General features: G+C 37.2%; 1 protein-coding gene across 1 annotated transcript in view; it reads right to left on the bottom strand.

Annotated features, from left to right (window-relative positions):
* Nucleotides 1-17,096, bottom strand: part of CFAP43 (cilia and flagella associated protein 43) — a 136,255-nt gene that overhangs the window by 54,527 nt on the left and 64,632 nt on the right. The window contains exons 17-25 of the mRNA XM_008061089.2: nt 15,953-16,100; nt 13,815-13,910; nt 13,014-13,091; nt 9,599-9,724; nt 7,142-7,246; nt 5,834-5,950; nt 4,740-4,967; nt 3,031-3,237; nt 671-760 (exon numbers count right to left, since the gene is read on the bottom strand). Coding sequence (XP_008059280.1) covers nt 671-760; nt 3,031-3,237; nt 4,740-4,967; nt 5,834-5,950; nt 7,142-7,246; nt 9,599-9,724; nt 13,014-13,091; nt 13,815-13,910; nt 15,953-16,100 — 1,195 coding nt within the window. The remainder of the gene's footprint in view (nt 1-670; nt 761-3,030; nt 3,238-4,739; nt 4,968-5,833; nt 5,951-7,141; nt 7,247-9,598; nt 9,725-13,013; nt 13,092-13,814; nt 13,911-15,952; nt 16,101-17,096) is intronic.

The raw sequence follows: 17,096 nt of genomic DNA, 5'->3' as shown, positions 1-17,096 counted from the left end.
AAGCAGTTCTGAGATTTCTCAAATAACTAAAAAATAGATTTACCAAAGCAACCCCACTACTGGGCATATACCTAAAGGAGCATAAACGACTCTACCAAAAAGACACCTGAACTTGTATGCTTATCACAGCACAATATGCAATAGCTAAAACATGGAACCAATCTAGGTGCCCATCAATGGTGGACTGGATAAAGCAAATGTGGTACATATATGCAATAGAACACTACTCAGCCATTAAAAAAAGAACAAAATCATGTCCCTTGCAGCAACATGGATGCAGCTGGAGATCATCATCCTAAGAAAATTATTACAAAAACTGAATGACACATGTTCACACTTTTAAGTGGGAGCTAAACACTAGACACACCCGGGCATAAAGATGGGAACAACGGAGTCTGAGGACTCCTAAAGTAGGGGAGAGGAAGGGAATAAGGGTTGAAAAACTACCCACTGGTTACCATGCCAATGAGCTGGTAATGAGCTCAATAGAAGCCCAAACCTCACCTATCAAAAAAATATATCTTTGTAACAAACCAACACATGTACCCTCTGGGGAGAGAGAGAAAGACAGAGAGAGAGAGAGAGAGAGAGAGAGAGAATGAATAATGAATGAATGAATATAAGTATAAGGAAAGAGGGTCTTAGGTACTATGTGAGCAAAACTGCATACATGTGTCAGAAGCCAATGATCCATTCCACGGGTCTTGAGCAAATCTGTTTTGACTTTTTCCCATGGCTTAACATGTTTTTGAGCTGTAATCTAAAAGAGAAAATGCAGTTTCCTGCTGTTATTATTACAAAATCCAAACCAATCTTTTCTTCCACATACCGAGAAGAGGCTAGAAGATATTAAAGAGGATTAAAGGGATTATCTAGACTTTGCAATCAATTTTCTATTTTGGAATGAAGATGAGGTCTCAAATGAGAGGGTTGGAAAAATAGATCTTTATTTCTCTATTAGCTTTCAAAACTTGTCTCTGCCACTAGAGAGATTATAACAGGGGGCCTGATTTACATTTAAAGAAGAAGGGAGGCAGGCCTCAAAGAAGTATCATCTAAGCAAAATCCTGAAGGATAGGGGTTCTGAGAAGTCAAAAGCTTGGGGCATTCATGTAACTGTGAGAATGAAAGTGTGGCCAGAACAAAACCAGACAGGAGAGCAGCTGGAAAAGAGGTGGGGTGGGGGGCAGTCAGGAAGGGGCTTGTGGGCTTTATCCTAAAGTGAAATAAGCAGCCACTACAAGGGATTAGGCAGTGGAGAGACACAATTGACTGATAACATCATCACTCTAACTGTTAAATGAATTAAAGCACAAGGAAAAGCAGGTACAATGTGATTGCCTGGAGCAGGATCCTTCTGAGAACAGTAGGGTGAGGTCCTGGTTGTCACTTGCTCAGGAAAAAACAATTTGCTTAAACAAGTACAGCAGAGTGCACAGGTTAAGAGGATGAACTCTGAATCATGATGACTTAGGTGCAAACCCCCAATTTTGACATTCACTAGTTGTGTAACATGGTTAAACTAATTACCCTCTCTATGCCTTACTTTCCTCATCTGTAAAAGGGAGGTACTATCAATATAGTCTTATTTATAAGGATGATTTTGCCTCAGTCTAGTTGGGGCACTTAGAATGGTGCCCAGCTCCCAACAGAGAATGTAAAAATATTTGCTATTACTTCTAAATACCACTATTATCTTTTGCTCCCAGTAATCAAGTTGGTTTCATGTAAAGGATTTTTCTTTGAGTATTCTGTAGTTTTGTTCTGTTTTTGTTTCTCTGCTTCTAAAAAAATAAAATATGGAGGCCAGGCATGATGGCTCATGCCTATAATCCTAGCACTTTGGGAGGCTGAGACAGGGGATTGCTTGAGGTCAGGAGCTTGAGAGTAGTGAGGGCATCATAGTGAGACCCCATCACTGCAAAAAAAAAAAAAAAATTATCTGGGAGTGGTAATGTATGACTGAAGTCCCAGCTACTCAGGAGGCTAAGAAAGGAGGATTCTTTGAGTCCAGGAATTTGAGGCTGCAGTGAGATATAATCACACCACTGCACTCCAGCCTGAGAACTGTCTCAAAAAAATAAAAAATAAATAAAAGAAAAGAAAAAAGGAGGCAGGCTCAGTGGCTCAGCCTGTAATCCCGCGCTTTGGGAGGCTGAGGTGAGTGGATTGCCTGAGCCCGCGAATTCGAGACCCCCCTGGGCAACTTGTCGAGACCTCATCTCTACAATTAAAAAAAAAAATCAGCTGGGCATGGTAGCACGTGCCTGTAATTCCAGCTACTCGGAAGGCTGAGGCAGAAGGATCACCGGAGTCCAGCAGGTCGAGGCTGCAGTGGCCGGGAACAGCCACTGCCCTCCAGTCTGGGCGACAGAGTGAGACTCCAACTCAAAAAAAAAAAAAAAGAAAAAAGGGAAAAAAAGAAACATGATAATATTTTACTTGTTTTCTTTAAGCATTTATTTACAACTGCCTCTGTACCTTTCAAGAAGGCTGCCCAGAGAGTCCCCTTTCTCTGGGAACCATACTACCTAAATGACCTAGATAATTACTGGAGCTCCATCACCTTTGTTCCTACAAGGTGACCCACTCTCCCTAGGTACAGGCACTGGCCTCAAGCTGGACCAAGGAACCCCTTTTTAGGAAAACCAGGAATTGGGACTAAGAGATTTTAATTCAGACCAACTGCTTTCTTGAGTGGAGGAGATACAAAGTGGAAATTGCTAGAGGAAGTAAGAATGCAAAGAAAAGTGAACTAAGAGATGAATAAAGGGGGTTTCTGGACTTCCTGTAAGACTCTTGTCTTTGGTTCCTGTTTCCTCTCAGGCTCAGTCCAAATCTTCCCTGAACTCCATGGGGTTCATAAAATAAACCCTCAGATGCCTGAGGTGATGTCACCTGTTTTTCTTACCTGTATCTGAGAGTGCTACCTAATATAGTTGCTTCCAGTAGTGTAACCAAGATGAATAAATGGGGACTGGGGAAAATCTCCTGAGAAAGAAGGAAAGGAAACACACAATTGGCCAGTACCTCCTGATCTTGCACTACAAGGGTTCTCTCTGGCTTCTCACAGTTTTCAAATTCTGGTTGCCAGGTTGTTTCTTCCAAGTCCAGATCAAAAATAATTTCTTGAATTCTAACATTTCTTTCCTTCACACGTGCCATTTCAAACTCTTTTTGTTTATATGCAACATCAAACTCATTATTGAAAGCAGTTTTTACCTTGTAAATGATATCCTGAAATATCAACATGTTACTTAAAACACTCCACAAATTATATCTTTACTGGCAACATTATTCCAAGTTACACGTCCCCTTCAAAATCATCATTAAAACTATCTTTTAAGAAGGTAAAACAAATCTTTCTGGAATATTGTTATACCAAGTCATTTCTTGGTTCAGTAATCTACAGTGGCATCCAATCATGGGTAGAACTAAGGCAATGATGTGACTGTTACACCATAACCCGATTCCTGAAATGTCAGTTTTAACTCAAATGCAGATATGCTGACAAATGCTGAAGTGTGTCATGGGTACTTGGAGGTTCAAGTGTGCTATTTTCTCTACTTTTATTTAAACCCCATCATAAAATATTAAAAAAGCAATATACGGTCTTAGATTGGTGTGACTTCTTTGGAACATTGTTTGAAGGAAATGTGGAGAAGAGATGGTCAGAGAAGTATCGCCATATGCAATACTCTTCCTCTATATGAATAGGTCATTTTAAGGTAACCTGAGCTAGCCAGCTAGATTAGTCATTTCTGGATCGTTCCTACTGCTGCTGATGAGTCAACTCAAAGGGGCCTTATGATACCATCAAAGTTCAGTCTATAAATCTATCTTACTGAAGATAAAATCATTAAACTAGGGAGAAATAAATGATCTTAACAGACAGCACAAGAATTTCTCTTGGGCTGAAATTACCTCCTTGTAGGAATATACCAAGAAGGTAAGATCCTGAAGGCATGGTTTGGTAGAAGCTGAGTAATAAAAGAGACAACTAAATGGTTCTGAGTAGACAGGAACAGGAATTTCAGGGGCTAGAATAGAAAAGGATAGAAAGAGGGGGCTGAGAACACAGCAGGAAATTAGAATTCAAACTGCGGACATTGCTGAAGGACTTGCAGAAACGGGAAGAGTCAACATTAAATTTCAAACTATCTTCTTAGGTGCAATTTCAGTCATTGCATTTTCAGAAACCATCAGTAGGGACTTTTTACATATACAGATGTGTTCTGAGACAGACTTGTTTGGTAGAGAGTAAAGAGTAGGAGATTAGAGCCAGATAGACCTCATACTTTATTCTCAAATCCCAAACTTTACAGAAATCTTAGGTAATTCTCCTCCCTCCCCCCCCCACACCAGTTTAAACGAATAGATAAGCAGTCACATCTTGATCTTACAAGGAGATCCTAATTCACAACTGGGTTACCAAGAAAATGAAATTCGAGTGTTTCTCTTAGAGCTTACTGAAGATATAAGTAGAAGACTGGCTTGTGGTGTCAGCCAGTGTGGAATGTTCTTTAGAAAACTTGGTATCATAGAACCCAATCCAAATGGTTGACTGTAACTCTTGGTATACAAGATCCTATCTAAAGGACATAGACATTAGCCATCTCTATATTCCTCTATGTACTTTAAAAACATAATTTGATTAACTTCAATGTAAGCCCTTGAAAGACACCTGATGGGGGAGTTTTAAAGATTTTTTTTTAGGATAAAAAAGAAAATTCACCCACTTTCAGTAATATAATTTGGTTGACTTTTTCCTCTCTGGAATGAAGTTCCAACTGGCTTGACAACAAAGAGGTATCTACCCCAAAATCAGTACTCAGACTCCCAAGCAGGTAATTGGGCAAGTTGGTATGTTTTGTAATCTTGTCTTCATCTTCCTCTTCATCATCCTCTTCATGATGCTTTTTAACCAAAGCAACTGCAGACTGAATCTCTACAACTTCCTTATGGAGCTAAATATAGAAAAAGATGACATGGAAGTTATACAATAATACGAATTCTCTAAAGGGCAATTTTGTGGCAACTTAATTATTTCAATAATCATCTTAATGTGTTAAATTGTTTTGTCAACAACTGAATTCAAAGTGATAGATCCTGAAACTGCTGCAGAAGATACGAAAGCTTCAAAAACTAATAAACTATGGACAAAAATCAAAGAAGTAAAAATTGTCCTTGATGGTATGTAATATTTACATTTTTCTGTCAGGATGACACTTGCTTGTAAATATTTTGAGTCTTTCTTGGCACTTAAATATTTTCTTCATATTTTGCAAAGAAACTTGTTCACATAGGACTGGTGGGTGAAGATTAAGAAGAATTAAGCATGCGTGCATTTTATTTTGGCAAAAGAGAGGACACAAAGTTCTGGCTAAAACAAAACTACACTAAAGGATAATTTTTTTTTAGCGGTTTGACAGAGATATTTATTTAAAAAGTTGGGATTTAAGAAATCCATAATTCCATCAAAACAGATTCAACTTCATCCTGGGTCAATTATCTTAAAATACAATAGCTAGCGACAAGAGAGGATAAAAAGAGTATATGTGGATTAAGCTTAAGACAGCCTCTATGCAGGATAAGAAGAAAATCACAAATCTCATTTTTAAAAGTATATCCTTGTATTTGAGAGTTAGCCAGTATAAGACATAGGCTACTATATTCATTAGAGTTTATTCTACAAATTAACAAGAAATAAAACTATAAACACATACAATATCTAAATTTATCTTAAATTGATCCCAATTCAGATCTGTATGAAGGAGACTCTAAAATAAAGTATATCACTTGTATAAACACATACATAAATTTAAAATTGTACCTTAAGACACTCTGCTTCAATCTTCTTTTGTTGCAAAACTCTCTCCAATTCTTTCAGCTCTTCAGCTGTGCGTGCTTTCATTGGAAAGTTCTCTACCACACAGGGAATATGAAAGCACTTGGGGGAAAAAAAAGCAAGATGAAATAAATCAATTTTTCTACAATTGTGTGTATCTGGAGGTTAAGTAATAGATGCTTTCTCTGATTATAATTAACCTATAGGTTATCATGCATGAGTAAAATTGACAATGGAAAATTCCTTTAGAAATCAAACAATGTATGCCATTAGAATTGGTATAAACTGCTGTACTTTTGTGAAGGATTTATTTCCAGAAGAGTAGTTCTCAACTAGAAGCAGTTTTGTCCACTTTCCACCCTCCCTTATCCCCTTCCCCTCAGAATACTGGGCAATGCCTGGAGACATTTATTATTATCATTGGGGGTAAAGGATGCTGTCTCTAGTAGATAGAAGCCAGGGATGCTCCCACAACAAGGAATGATTCAGCCCAAAATATGTGGCTCATGAGAAACCCAGTTCTAGAGTAATAATCACATAATGTAGAGTGACTGTATACTTTTTTATCCATGCTGGGAACATATTTGAACATAAAAAGGGTGCTGTTAATAGTTACTCTAGGACCACAGGCATAAACCAAGACTTTTTGTCACCCTGCACAAAGAGGAAAGTTGTATCAGGAGGAAGTCAGGCACGGGTAGAAATGTGAACTAGATTTTACCTACCTTTTAATCTGTGCAGTATGTGAGTGAGGTGGTCTTTTGGAATAGACAATTATTAAGACCCGAATGCAGGAAGGTAAGAAGGAAAAGAAATGCTAAGATAAATCTTCAGAAACTCTGACTTGGAAGCACACAAGGACTGAGCAGAGGGGGAGAAGGAGTTAAGAGACAGAGACACATCTAGGTAGGCTTCAGTATAGGAAGGAGCAAAGTATGCTTTCAGTTCTTTGTTATGTATGGATTTTCTTTTTTTAATTTTAATTTTAATTTTAAAGACGGTGGAATGATTCAGGGTTAGGAACATACATGGTCATCATACAAGTAAAGTTTAGGTACCCTTATTGATGTTATATGCCCCCCCCGGCAGTGTCCTACTACTGCCAATCCCTTTCTTATAGTATTATGATAAACATTCAGAGTCTGCTTATGAGTGAGTACATGTGGTACTCAGATCTTTCTTTCTGTGATAGATCACTGAGTAGGATAGACTTATTAAAGTTTTAAATGTCCTGCTATGAGACTTTCAATGACAATTTTCATCAGGTTTTGTACCTGTGGTTCTATCTGTTACCTTAAGAGATCGACCTTTCACAGCCATTGAATTCCAGCATTCTTCTTTGATAAGTTCAGCCAAATATCTCTTGGCTAAGTTATGCATCTCTATATCCTTTCTTATCTTGAAAAACACAGACAAAGGGAAAAGATAAAATGAAAATGTGACTTCAGAAACAATAATCTCTGTTGTAAAATCACTAGGTAGTTGTTAGCTCCACATTCAGTGGTAAAATGTGGTTGTCTTTCCCCAACACTTTGAGCTGCCATGTAATGAAATGCACTTTGAGGAACACATCCCTGCCTTTGAGAATGCTCCTGAAGTTTATTTCTGAGGGCTTACATTCCCTTCCTTGAGGACACACAGTGCCTTTAGCTACGGGTAGTCGGGTCACATATGTAAGCGAAGTGACATGAGGACAGACATCACGGCAGAGAGCTGCTTGGCTTATGCTCATAGATCCTGCTGGCTGGAAAAGCAAGGAAGCAAAACCACTGAGCCAAGGCTTCCTGTGTTATTAGACAAGTATGAAATTTATATTTTTATGTGAAACTGCTATATAACTAATTGTTGGTTTAATATTTGCCAACATAAATTTCAAGTGCCAGTTTGTGATCTCTGTCTGGGAGTTTGTACTGCACTTAATTCTTCTATCATTTATGTCCACTGTAAAAAGAATGCTCTACTACTCTTAGGGATCATATGATTTATATTTTTCCATTTAGAAACATATGTGTTGCTTCAATTAGTTTTATCGGCTTAAGTAATCCCACTGTTTATTATTTATGTAATTAAGTATTTTTATTTTAATAGAATTTTCACTGAAAGACCTGGTATGAAAGTGAGGCCCAACAATCTTTAGTCCTTAGGATTCTCTTTTGCATTTCACTTTGTTGGGAGAATTATTAGCAAACTAGCTAAGAATACTATCTCCCAGATTTCAAAATGTCCTTTTTTTGTTTACTATATCTTTTGTAATTTCTATTTATTTTATTCATTGCTTGATCAAATTATTTCAACCTGCAATTTATTTCTCTTTGATTCTGAACCATTGGGTTAATGGCTAATATAGTTTTGAATTACTTTTTTTCCTAAATAAACAGTTGTTTGTCAGAACCTACCTGATTCCCAACCCATGCAGTTCTCCTCTCTCTCCTGGTGAGGCTACTAAATCAACTGTTCCCAACTCAGTCCCTAATACTGCATCCAGATTGTCATTATTGGACTTTGGTCTTTTTCCTATTGTTGAGATCCTGGCCAGGGCTGGCTAAGTGGCTTTGTCTCTTTAGAATTGGAATCCCTGACTGGTAGGTACCATAAACTCTCCCCAAGCAATAGTATTCTGCTTCCAAACATGCTGAAAGTCAGCTGAGTTTATGGTACCATATGCTAACAAGTTCTTTCCTGGGTCACTACTGCAGCCCATCTGGGTTAATATTTCTTCACAAGCCCAGAGCACAGGAAAAATAAACACTATAAGAGAAAGTAGCATGTGAAGAGTCTTTCTCTGTACCACAAAACCTGCCTCAGAGGATAAAGGAGAATTCTCAAGGGATGCACAGGAATTTGATAAATGGCAAGGAGGGGCCTCTTTTTGGTGTAGTTGTTTAACCTGTTAAAATCCATCTAACGGTCTTTAAATCTAGCTATATCTTATTTTCCTTTTCAGAGAAAAAAAGTTTTTATATTTGCACCTTAAAAAATCAAACTTACGAGTAGGTTGAGAAAGAAGTAGTTTAAGAACAGCCTATTTAAAACAAACTTAGGGCTTTTACTTAAAATCTAAATGAGAAAACAGTTTGATGTGACTATCAGAAAAAAATGCAAAGGCTGAATTAATAGAAGTATAGTATGAACGGAAGTTGCAGTTCATGCTTTTTTCTAAACTGTATAGATAATCATTGAAATTCTTTTGTGAGTGCCATATATAAATATAATTAATTCAGAGGAAAACTGTATAATGATGACGAAGCTATTAAAACTACATTATATGATGGTGATAGGAGCTTGGAAAGTTAGCTCAGATGAGAAGAGTCATTGCTAATCTCTTCTGCTACTCTCTGAGGGACCTTGGAGTAGGAGGTGCTCTAAGAGTACAAGGAGTAGTGAGTACAAGGAGAAAGATTTCAGCTCTAATTAAGAAAGGGCTTACTAAACCAGAAGGGTTCAAAATTGGCATGAGATGGATAAGGAGATATCCAAAACTGTTCAAACATATAGTGGGAAATAGTTGGCGTGAGTGTCATGGAGGAGAGACAAATATCAGATGTCTGGTTGGTTAGATGCCCTTGCTCCTAACCCACAAATCCAATGAATCTCTGACTCATTATACTTGTATGTACTATATTTGCTTTATTTATATTATAGTGAGAAAGATTTTGTTATATTCACATTATTCTGAAATAGTTCCCCTTTCTATTTTCTTTTTACTTCTTTCCCTACAACTCTATGGTGCTTAAATTACATTTTTCACACCTTTGCCACATCTTCTTCACTTTCATCATGAAGCCTTTCCAATTCTTCAAGATCCAGGCCAAATTCCTGCAGGTCTAATTTTGCAATATTTTCTACAGTGTCATTTTCTTCCATCATAGTCAAAACCTGAATGTTACAATAAAAAAGGATGGTGAGACGTAAAGAACTCAATTTTAACGAGATGGTTTTCTCAGTCTCTTAAGGCAGCAATCAATAAACACTAGTTATTCTGTTTATCTAAATGTACTAAGTAAATAATTAGGTTATGGGCTTACTGTGGTAATTGGAGTTTTAGGTTTAATCTTTAAAAAAATCACTCATATAATAGGAAAAAATAAAAACGTATGAGTTCATCACTTCACTGAATGATATTAAAGAAACTACTGATAATTTGAGGTATACTAGTGGTATTGTGGTTACGTGTTTCAAGAGTCCTTATCATTTAGGGATACATACCAAAATAATTAAAGATGAAATGGTATGATGTCTGGGATTTACTTCAGAATAATCAGGGGAAGGGTTAATAATCATGGGTGGAGATACAGATGGCATAATATTGGCTACTGAAATTATTATATTATTATTTTTTTCTTTTTCTTTTTTTTTTTTTTTTGAATTGGAGTCTCACTCTGTCGCCCAGACTGGAGTGCAGTGGCCACTCCCAGCCACCGCAGCCTCGCCTGTTGTGCTCCAGTGATCCTTCCGCCTCAGCCTTCCGAGTTGCCGGAATTACAGGCGTGCGCTACCACGCCCGGCTGATTTTTTATTTACTGTCTCGACAAGTTGCCCAGGTGGGTCTCGAACCCGCGGGCTCAGGCAAATTATTATATAATTAGTCCCTCCGCTTTGTATAAGTTTGAACTTTTATACAATAAAAATTATCCTTAAAATCTCATAACTTCAAAAATTTAGGGGCAAAGGATATACACTGCAACATATATGACAAAGTACTGACATTTTTAACATATAAAAAACCCCTACAAATCAACAAAAACAAAGCAGACAACATGATAGAAAAAAATGGGGACTTCCGTTTCAAAATGATAGAATGAGAATGGTTAAATAATCTTCCTTTTTTGCCCCAAAACATAAATTTAAGAGAAAAATAACCAGATAAATCCATTACTGCAATTAAGAAGAAGAAAAAAAAAAAAGAAACAGAATCCTTCGGGAGCATAAAAACTGTAATGATTGAAAGATGAATATCAGATGGATCAGAAGGATACATCATAGTCCCAAATGCCCTTAGGACAATACTCAACAAAAGGTAGAAGTTACACCAGATACAAGAACACATGATTACCTAAAAATAATTGGCAGATTGATTAGTTGAGGTGCTGAATCAGGAACAGGTAGTACATAGAACCTGCATGTATCTCCTAGTAAGGCTCCCTGTGGCCTGGGAGAAGTAATGGGGTTTGTTTCCAGGTAGAAGCAACTAGAATAAATATTTGGGTGAAAGGAACAGGGCAATGCCCAAGGAATCTGTCAGTGCCTAGAAGGAATGGAGAACACTCCTCCACCCACAAGATAGGCTGTCAAAATACTTCCCAACACCATCCTCTGCTTCTCCTTTTACTGAAAACAGAATACATGCTAAAGTCAGATTTCCTGCACTTCTTCCCAAGCATACTGAGCTGGTGTTGCGGAATTTTAACAGGGAGTTTCAATTATAAAGATGAACATGCACCAATAATAATAAATCATGAAATATTTAAAGAGCAGCAAGATCATTGAAGAGAGAAATTCAACAAACATAAGACTTGTTACTCAAAGAAATAGTCAGTTAAGCAAGAAAAGTAGACTTTACAGTGACTAGGGATACAAAATATTATATTTCATAAAAAGGATCATAAGACAAGAAAAATAAATGAAATGTAAAGATCGGTAAGCCCAGGCATGGTGGCTCATGCTTGCAATCTCAGTGCTTTAGAGGCTGAGGCAGGAGGAATGCTTGAGGCCAGGAGTTTGAGACAATCCTGGACAACATGATGAAACCTCATCTCTAAAAAAAATAAAAATAATTTTAAAAACTGGTGTGGTGGCACATCCCTGTAGACCTAGCTACTCGGGAAGCTGAGGTAAAAGGAATGCTTGAGCCCAGGAGTTTGAGGCTGCAGTAAGCTATAACTGGGCCACTGCACTCCAGCCTGGGTGCCAGAGTGAGACTCTGTATCAAAAAAAAAAAAGATGAGTCATGTTATTTTCAGAAGATATGATAGTCTTCAAAATTCTGAGGAGAAATCATTATACATCTAGGCAAACTATCAAATGGATGTGAGAACATGTAAAGACATTTTAAGAAAAACCACATCACAAAAAATGTACATCTCCTGCACTTCTTCTCAAGAACAGAGCCAACACTCCTTAGAGCTCTAGGGGGCAGGCACCATTCACAATGGCTCTCATTTAGATGGCACTGCAGAAACACATCTATGTTATAAAGGGATGTTCCCAAGCATGGGGCAACGGAGCAACCCTGCTTAGGAGACTGCTGAAAGATGCACACCAAGAAAACAAACAAAATCACCTATGGGATCCAGGAAACAGGGACTCCAACTCAAGAGGCAGATGAGAGGAAGAGGAGTCTCTAGGACAGTAACCGTGTACCTGTTCTACAGAGAAAGTGCAAGATGTTCAGACTGGAACTGAAAACTCTAGAAGGGAGTTGCAAAAAAAAAAAAACTGCATTGACAGATTAATTGCTTCAGGTATTTAACAGTATTGAGAAGAGTTTTCTAGCATTAAAAGGCTTAATCTAAAACAAAGGCGATTATTGCTACCAAGAAAAATAAAATAATGTTGCAAAAATGGAAATGTAATCATAACAGTATGTGGCTCAGCTTTAGAATATATACATAACTATATTAGTGAGTATACTGAGCATGGATTTATACATATATTGTTGTGGTGGAGAATGTAAATGAACCTAACTACTCATCTTTCATACCAGGTGGCCCATAGTTAGTGTTAAAATAGAAATATAAAAATACCCAACTATATTAAGAAGAATATTTAAAAAGATGAAGATAAATAGCCAAACAATAAAATGAAAGAATGAAAACAATTACTTCAGTAGTATAGGAATCAGAGTCAAGAGAAGTAGGACAGGTACTGCTTTAAAAACATTATTTTTAACTATATAATTCAACATTATTTAACTTGTAAAACTATAAATGCCTAACTTTGATTAAAATTAAGTATTAAAAAACCAAATAAGACAGGGTATTTATGGGAAGATAGAAGAAAACTACTGTTTATATAGATTGTGATATGGTAAAACTTCTAACCTGTTAAAGTACATTAGAAAACTGAGCTTACAGGCAGCGAATAAAAAGGTATCATTCTTCACACTGGGTTGAACGAAATCAAGTTCAAAAAGTAATTTTAGAACAAGGGCCAAATGTATACTTACAGTTTTAGTAATTTCCTTGATTCCTTTTTTTATCTCTTTCCTTTTCTTGGAAAACAGATTAACCTCCTTTTTGATGGCCTGAAACAAAGCAAGATAAATGAGAGAGAGAGAAAGGGAGAGAGAGAGAAAAAAAAAAAGAAAACTTCTCTAGAAACAGAAATTTAAAATTTATACTCTATTAGTAAAAAGCATACATGAAATACCACCACTGCAATGCCTTACTTAAATCTATGCTACTATGTAAGCAACCACTGAAGCAACTTGAAGCTGATGTCAACTGTAGGACCAATAGAAAGAAAATAATGACTTAGTAAAAAGTTAAATAGTGAATAGTTGACAGAAAGAAACCATTATATTCTTTTACTGGGAACCTGAGTGAGACTAGAACAATAGGCTAACTCCAGATATGAGCTATAATCAGTCTGCCTATGTCACCTTCAGCTGCAACCACAGCATTACCCTATTCCTGGCCTACCCTTTTCTTTAAGACAAGCATCCCCCAAACTCACTCCAAAATGAAGTATCACATTTCATCCTTTTCTGTGACTTACCTGGACATTTTTTGTCCGTTTTTATGCTAACCTACATAGAGTTCTTAAAGTTCAAGATAAATAACTTGATCTAAAAGACTGGGCTGTGTTCAGGGTGATTATATGCTTTCAGGAAAGTTATACTTGTACAATGCAATGCTCTGTCAAGTACTATTTCTTTCCAATTGTTCAATAGGTATCCGTAGGAAACTCATTTATTTAGCATACCTACAGAGAATTATTTCAAACTTATTCCATGTATTATAAATACCTCTTGACTTTTTTGTTGTATCCAGGAAGTTTCCTTTAGAATATCAGTTAGGACTAATTCTTCTTGTGATGATAAGTCAATGCTTGACCTCTTATCCTGATATATCTTAGAAAAAGACAGACATTTCTTAAATTTAAAAATTCATCAAGTTCTCCCTATCCCACCCCACTTTATACATTGCTTTAACTCTCTTTGCATTTGTTACGTTTTGAAAATAATACCACAAATTTTGTAGCCCAAGATGTAATGTCTCATTATTTTAATTTCTACCAGTCTGTCCTTACATCAGCCACGACTTCCACTGAAAAACAGAGATGATCAGATAGGTCACACTGTCACCACTCTTTGCCCTCTTTCTGTTACTGTGGCCCAAATGCCTATACCACTATCTGTGCTTAAGATCTTAATTGTTTCCTCCTTCTTGAGGTCTTTACACTCTTTTTTTAAAAAAAATTCCATCTCTCTCTGTGCCATTTATTTCTCCCTTCTCCTTGATCTTTCCCAACAGCAACCAAACATGCTCTAGTATCTAAAACTACTCTTTTGGTTGACCATCACATTCCTTTTTAGCCACCATCCTATTTCTATGTTCCCCTTTGCAGAAAAATGTCTTAAAAGACATTTTGGGATGTCACACTGTCTCCTGGTTCTCCTGTAACAAAACTGGTTGCCCCTTCTCAGACTCCTCTGTGTCCTTGAACTCTTCTCTAGAAGTTGCCTTGTCTTATCATTTTCTGCTTCTTGCCCTTCACGTTTCCATGACAATATTACATAGTTTTATGGCTTTAAATTCCTTGACTCCCAAATCAGCATATTCAGTCCTGGTCTCTTCCCGGGACTCAAGGCTCATCTAGCCAATGCTTAACTGGTAGCTCCACTTGGATGTCTAAAAGGCTTCCTGAGTTCGGTGTGGCTAAAACTGATTTCAAATTCCCTTTTTTCTCCCCCAGCCTGCCCCATTTCCATTAATTACACCACTTCTACATAGTTGTTCGAGTAGAACAATCTAGGAATTGTCCTTGAGTCCTTTCTTTTTCTTTCTATCTCCAATCCATCAGTGAGTTCTATCAACTCTATCTCTGAAATCGATTTGGAATCTACCACTTATTTCCTCTTGCACAAGTCTCCTTCACCTTAGTCATTTTTACCTGGACCTCTTCCTTAAGCTCCTGAGTGATCTCCCTGCTTCCACTCTTGTCCCCTAAGAAAACATTCTCCATACAGCAGCAAATAATCATTTCAAAAATGTAAACAAGATCTTGTTAATCCTTTGCTCAGAACACTTGATTAGGTACTCATTACATGTAAAATAAAATCCAAGCTCTTTACTTGATATATAAAGCTCTTCATTACCTGGTCTCCTGCTACTTTGAGGACCTCATCTCCTACCACTTTTGCCTTGCTCACTTCAACTGCACAGGCCTTTCTAAGGTTCTCGCCCATCACATATCAAGCTCTTGCCTCCTCTTCCCTAAGTACTTTCGCACAAACCTCCACCTTTCCATGGTGGCATCCTCCTTTAATTCAGTTCTCAGTTTAAATGTCTTCTCCTTGGTGAGGCTATCCAGCCAAACACTATCATATCAACCTATTTTTATTCATTGAAAATAATTTGTTACTATCCAATTGTTTCTTATGTATTTGTTTATTTATCTGTCTCTACTTGATCACACCCAGTCCCCAATTAGAATGTAAACTCCATGAAAGTAGAAACTTGTTCATGGTTATATCCCCCACAGCCTAGCCCTAGACCCCCAATAAATATTTGTTAAATGAATGAGTGAAAGTTGTCCTCCAGCTAGATGCTTCCTAAATAATGCATGTGGTATGAAATTACAAAGAGACTGTTCTGTCCAAGCAAGCACCAGTGTTGGTGGATTTTTTTTCCAGGCAAGTACAGAAAAAAACCATTGTACTATAGTTTAAATGAGATCTGAAATGTACTATTTGCAAGCACTATGAGGAAGGCTGAATAATTTTTCTCAGATGTAGTTTATACTTTTTGAGAATCATGAAATACCTGGACAAAGAGAAAATTACTAAATATCTGCTTTAAAGAAAAACCCCCACAAACTGGAAATGTCTATATGGTTTACAAAGAAGAAAAAGCAGGCAAGCAAGCCGTATGCAAACTCAACTGTGTGTTCAGATTCGGATCCCAAATCTAAGGAAACTTCTGGTGGTGTACTTAAATAATCATTCTCCTTGTCCATTGTGCTGCTCAGAGAAGTTAACAGTTTCTGGCAATAGTCAAGAATTTCATTGGCTAAATTTCCTCCAAACTGCCTATATTAATAAAAAAGAAAACACACAGGCTACAAAATGATAATTTCTTAAAAAATCACATTCAGCAGTATTATTTCCACGTACCGAACCATATCTACACAAAGTAACATGTGACTACCAAAATTGTCATGTTTCAAAATCTCCATAGAATTTAACATTTTCACAATGTTGCTGAGAAAGGCCATGTTTTATTACTGCTTTGATTTTACGAAGCACTGTGAAAAAATTATTTTTGCTGAAACGATTTGCATGTTGACCATCAGCAGGTCAAACAAGACAACACTGAATGTCCAGGCTGCCTTCTTCATGTTGCCTTCATGCTCTCTACCCATGGTTATCATCTACATGTTTGGGTAGTGATTGTTCATTTAGAATTTTAATTTTAGTCTAAGCAAAGTCTAAATAATTTAATATAATCTAAGTAAGATCTAATTAGGATAGCAAACATGTATTTGTACACATACATATATGTATCAAGTTATTTAGGAATAAGTAGGCATTTTTAAGTTATCTAATGTTCAGACTTGTCCTCATTTCTTATGTTCCTCCACTGATCACTCTCATACATATTAGCTATGTCGTTTTTTATATTTTGATACTTTGGTATTTGGGGCCTTGCTGACCCCGGGGACTACCCCACTGAGGTCTAGCCAAATCCTAGAGATAGTGAACAGCTGGCCCAGGAGCTTGCCTTTTAAATGCAAGCTAACTAGTCCAGAGGCTACATATTCAACCACCTCCTCTGAGAGGCTTTCACAATCAGTGCCACTATTTCCCTGCCCTAATCACCACAGGGCCAAATACTAGATAACTAGTGGTATCCCCTATGCCCCAGAACCCACTGACATTATTCAAACTAGCCAATCCTAAGTCTGCCCAATCCTTCCTGTAGAAATCATGCCAAAGACTCTTATCTACATATTCCCTACTCCCCCAGTCTCCTGACCCATCTTAGAGCTTTCCCATGTGGTCTCTGCCATGGCGTGCCCTCTCCCC

The sequence above is a fragment of the Carlito syrichta genome, unplaced genomic scaffold, assembly GCF_000164805.1.
Source record: "Carlito syrichta isolate Samal-C Ts95f unplaced genomic scaffold, Tarsius_syrichta-2.0.1 Scaffold305070, whole genome shotgun sequence".
In the NCBI taxonomy this organism is placed as follows: Eukaryota; Metazoa; Chordata; class Mammalia; order Primates; family Tarsiidae; genus Carlito; species Carlito syrichta.
The sequence above is the reverse complement of the archived record's forward strand: the minus strand, read 5'-3'. Positions and strand labels throughout refer to the sequence as shown.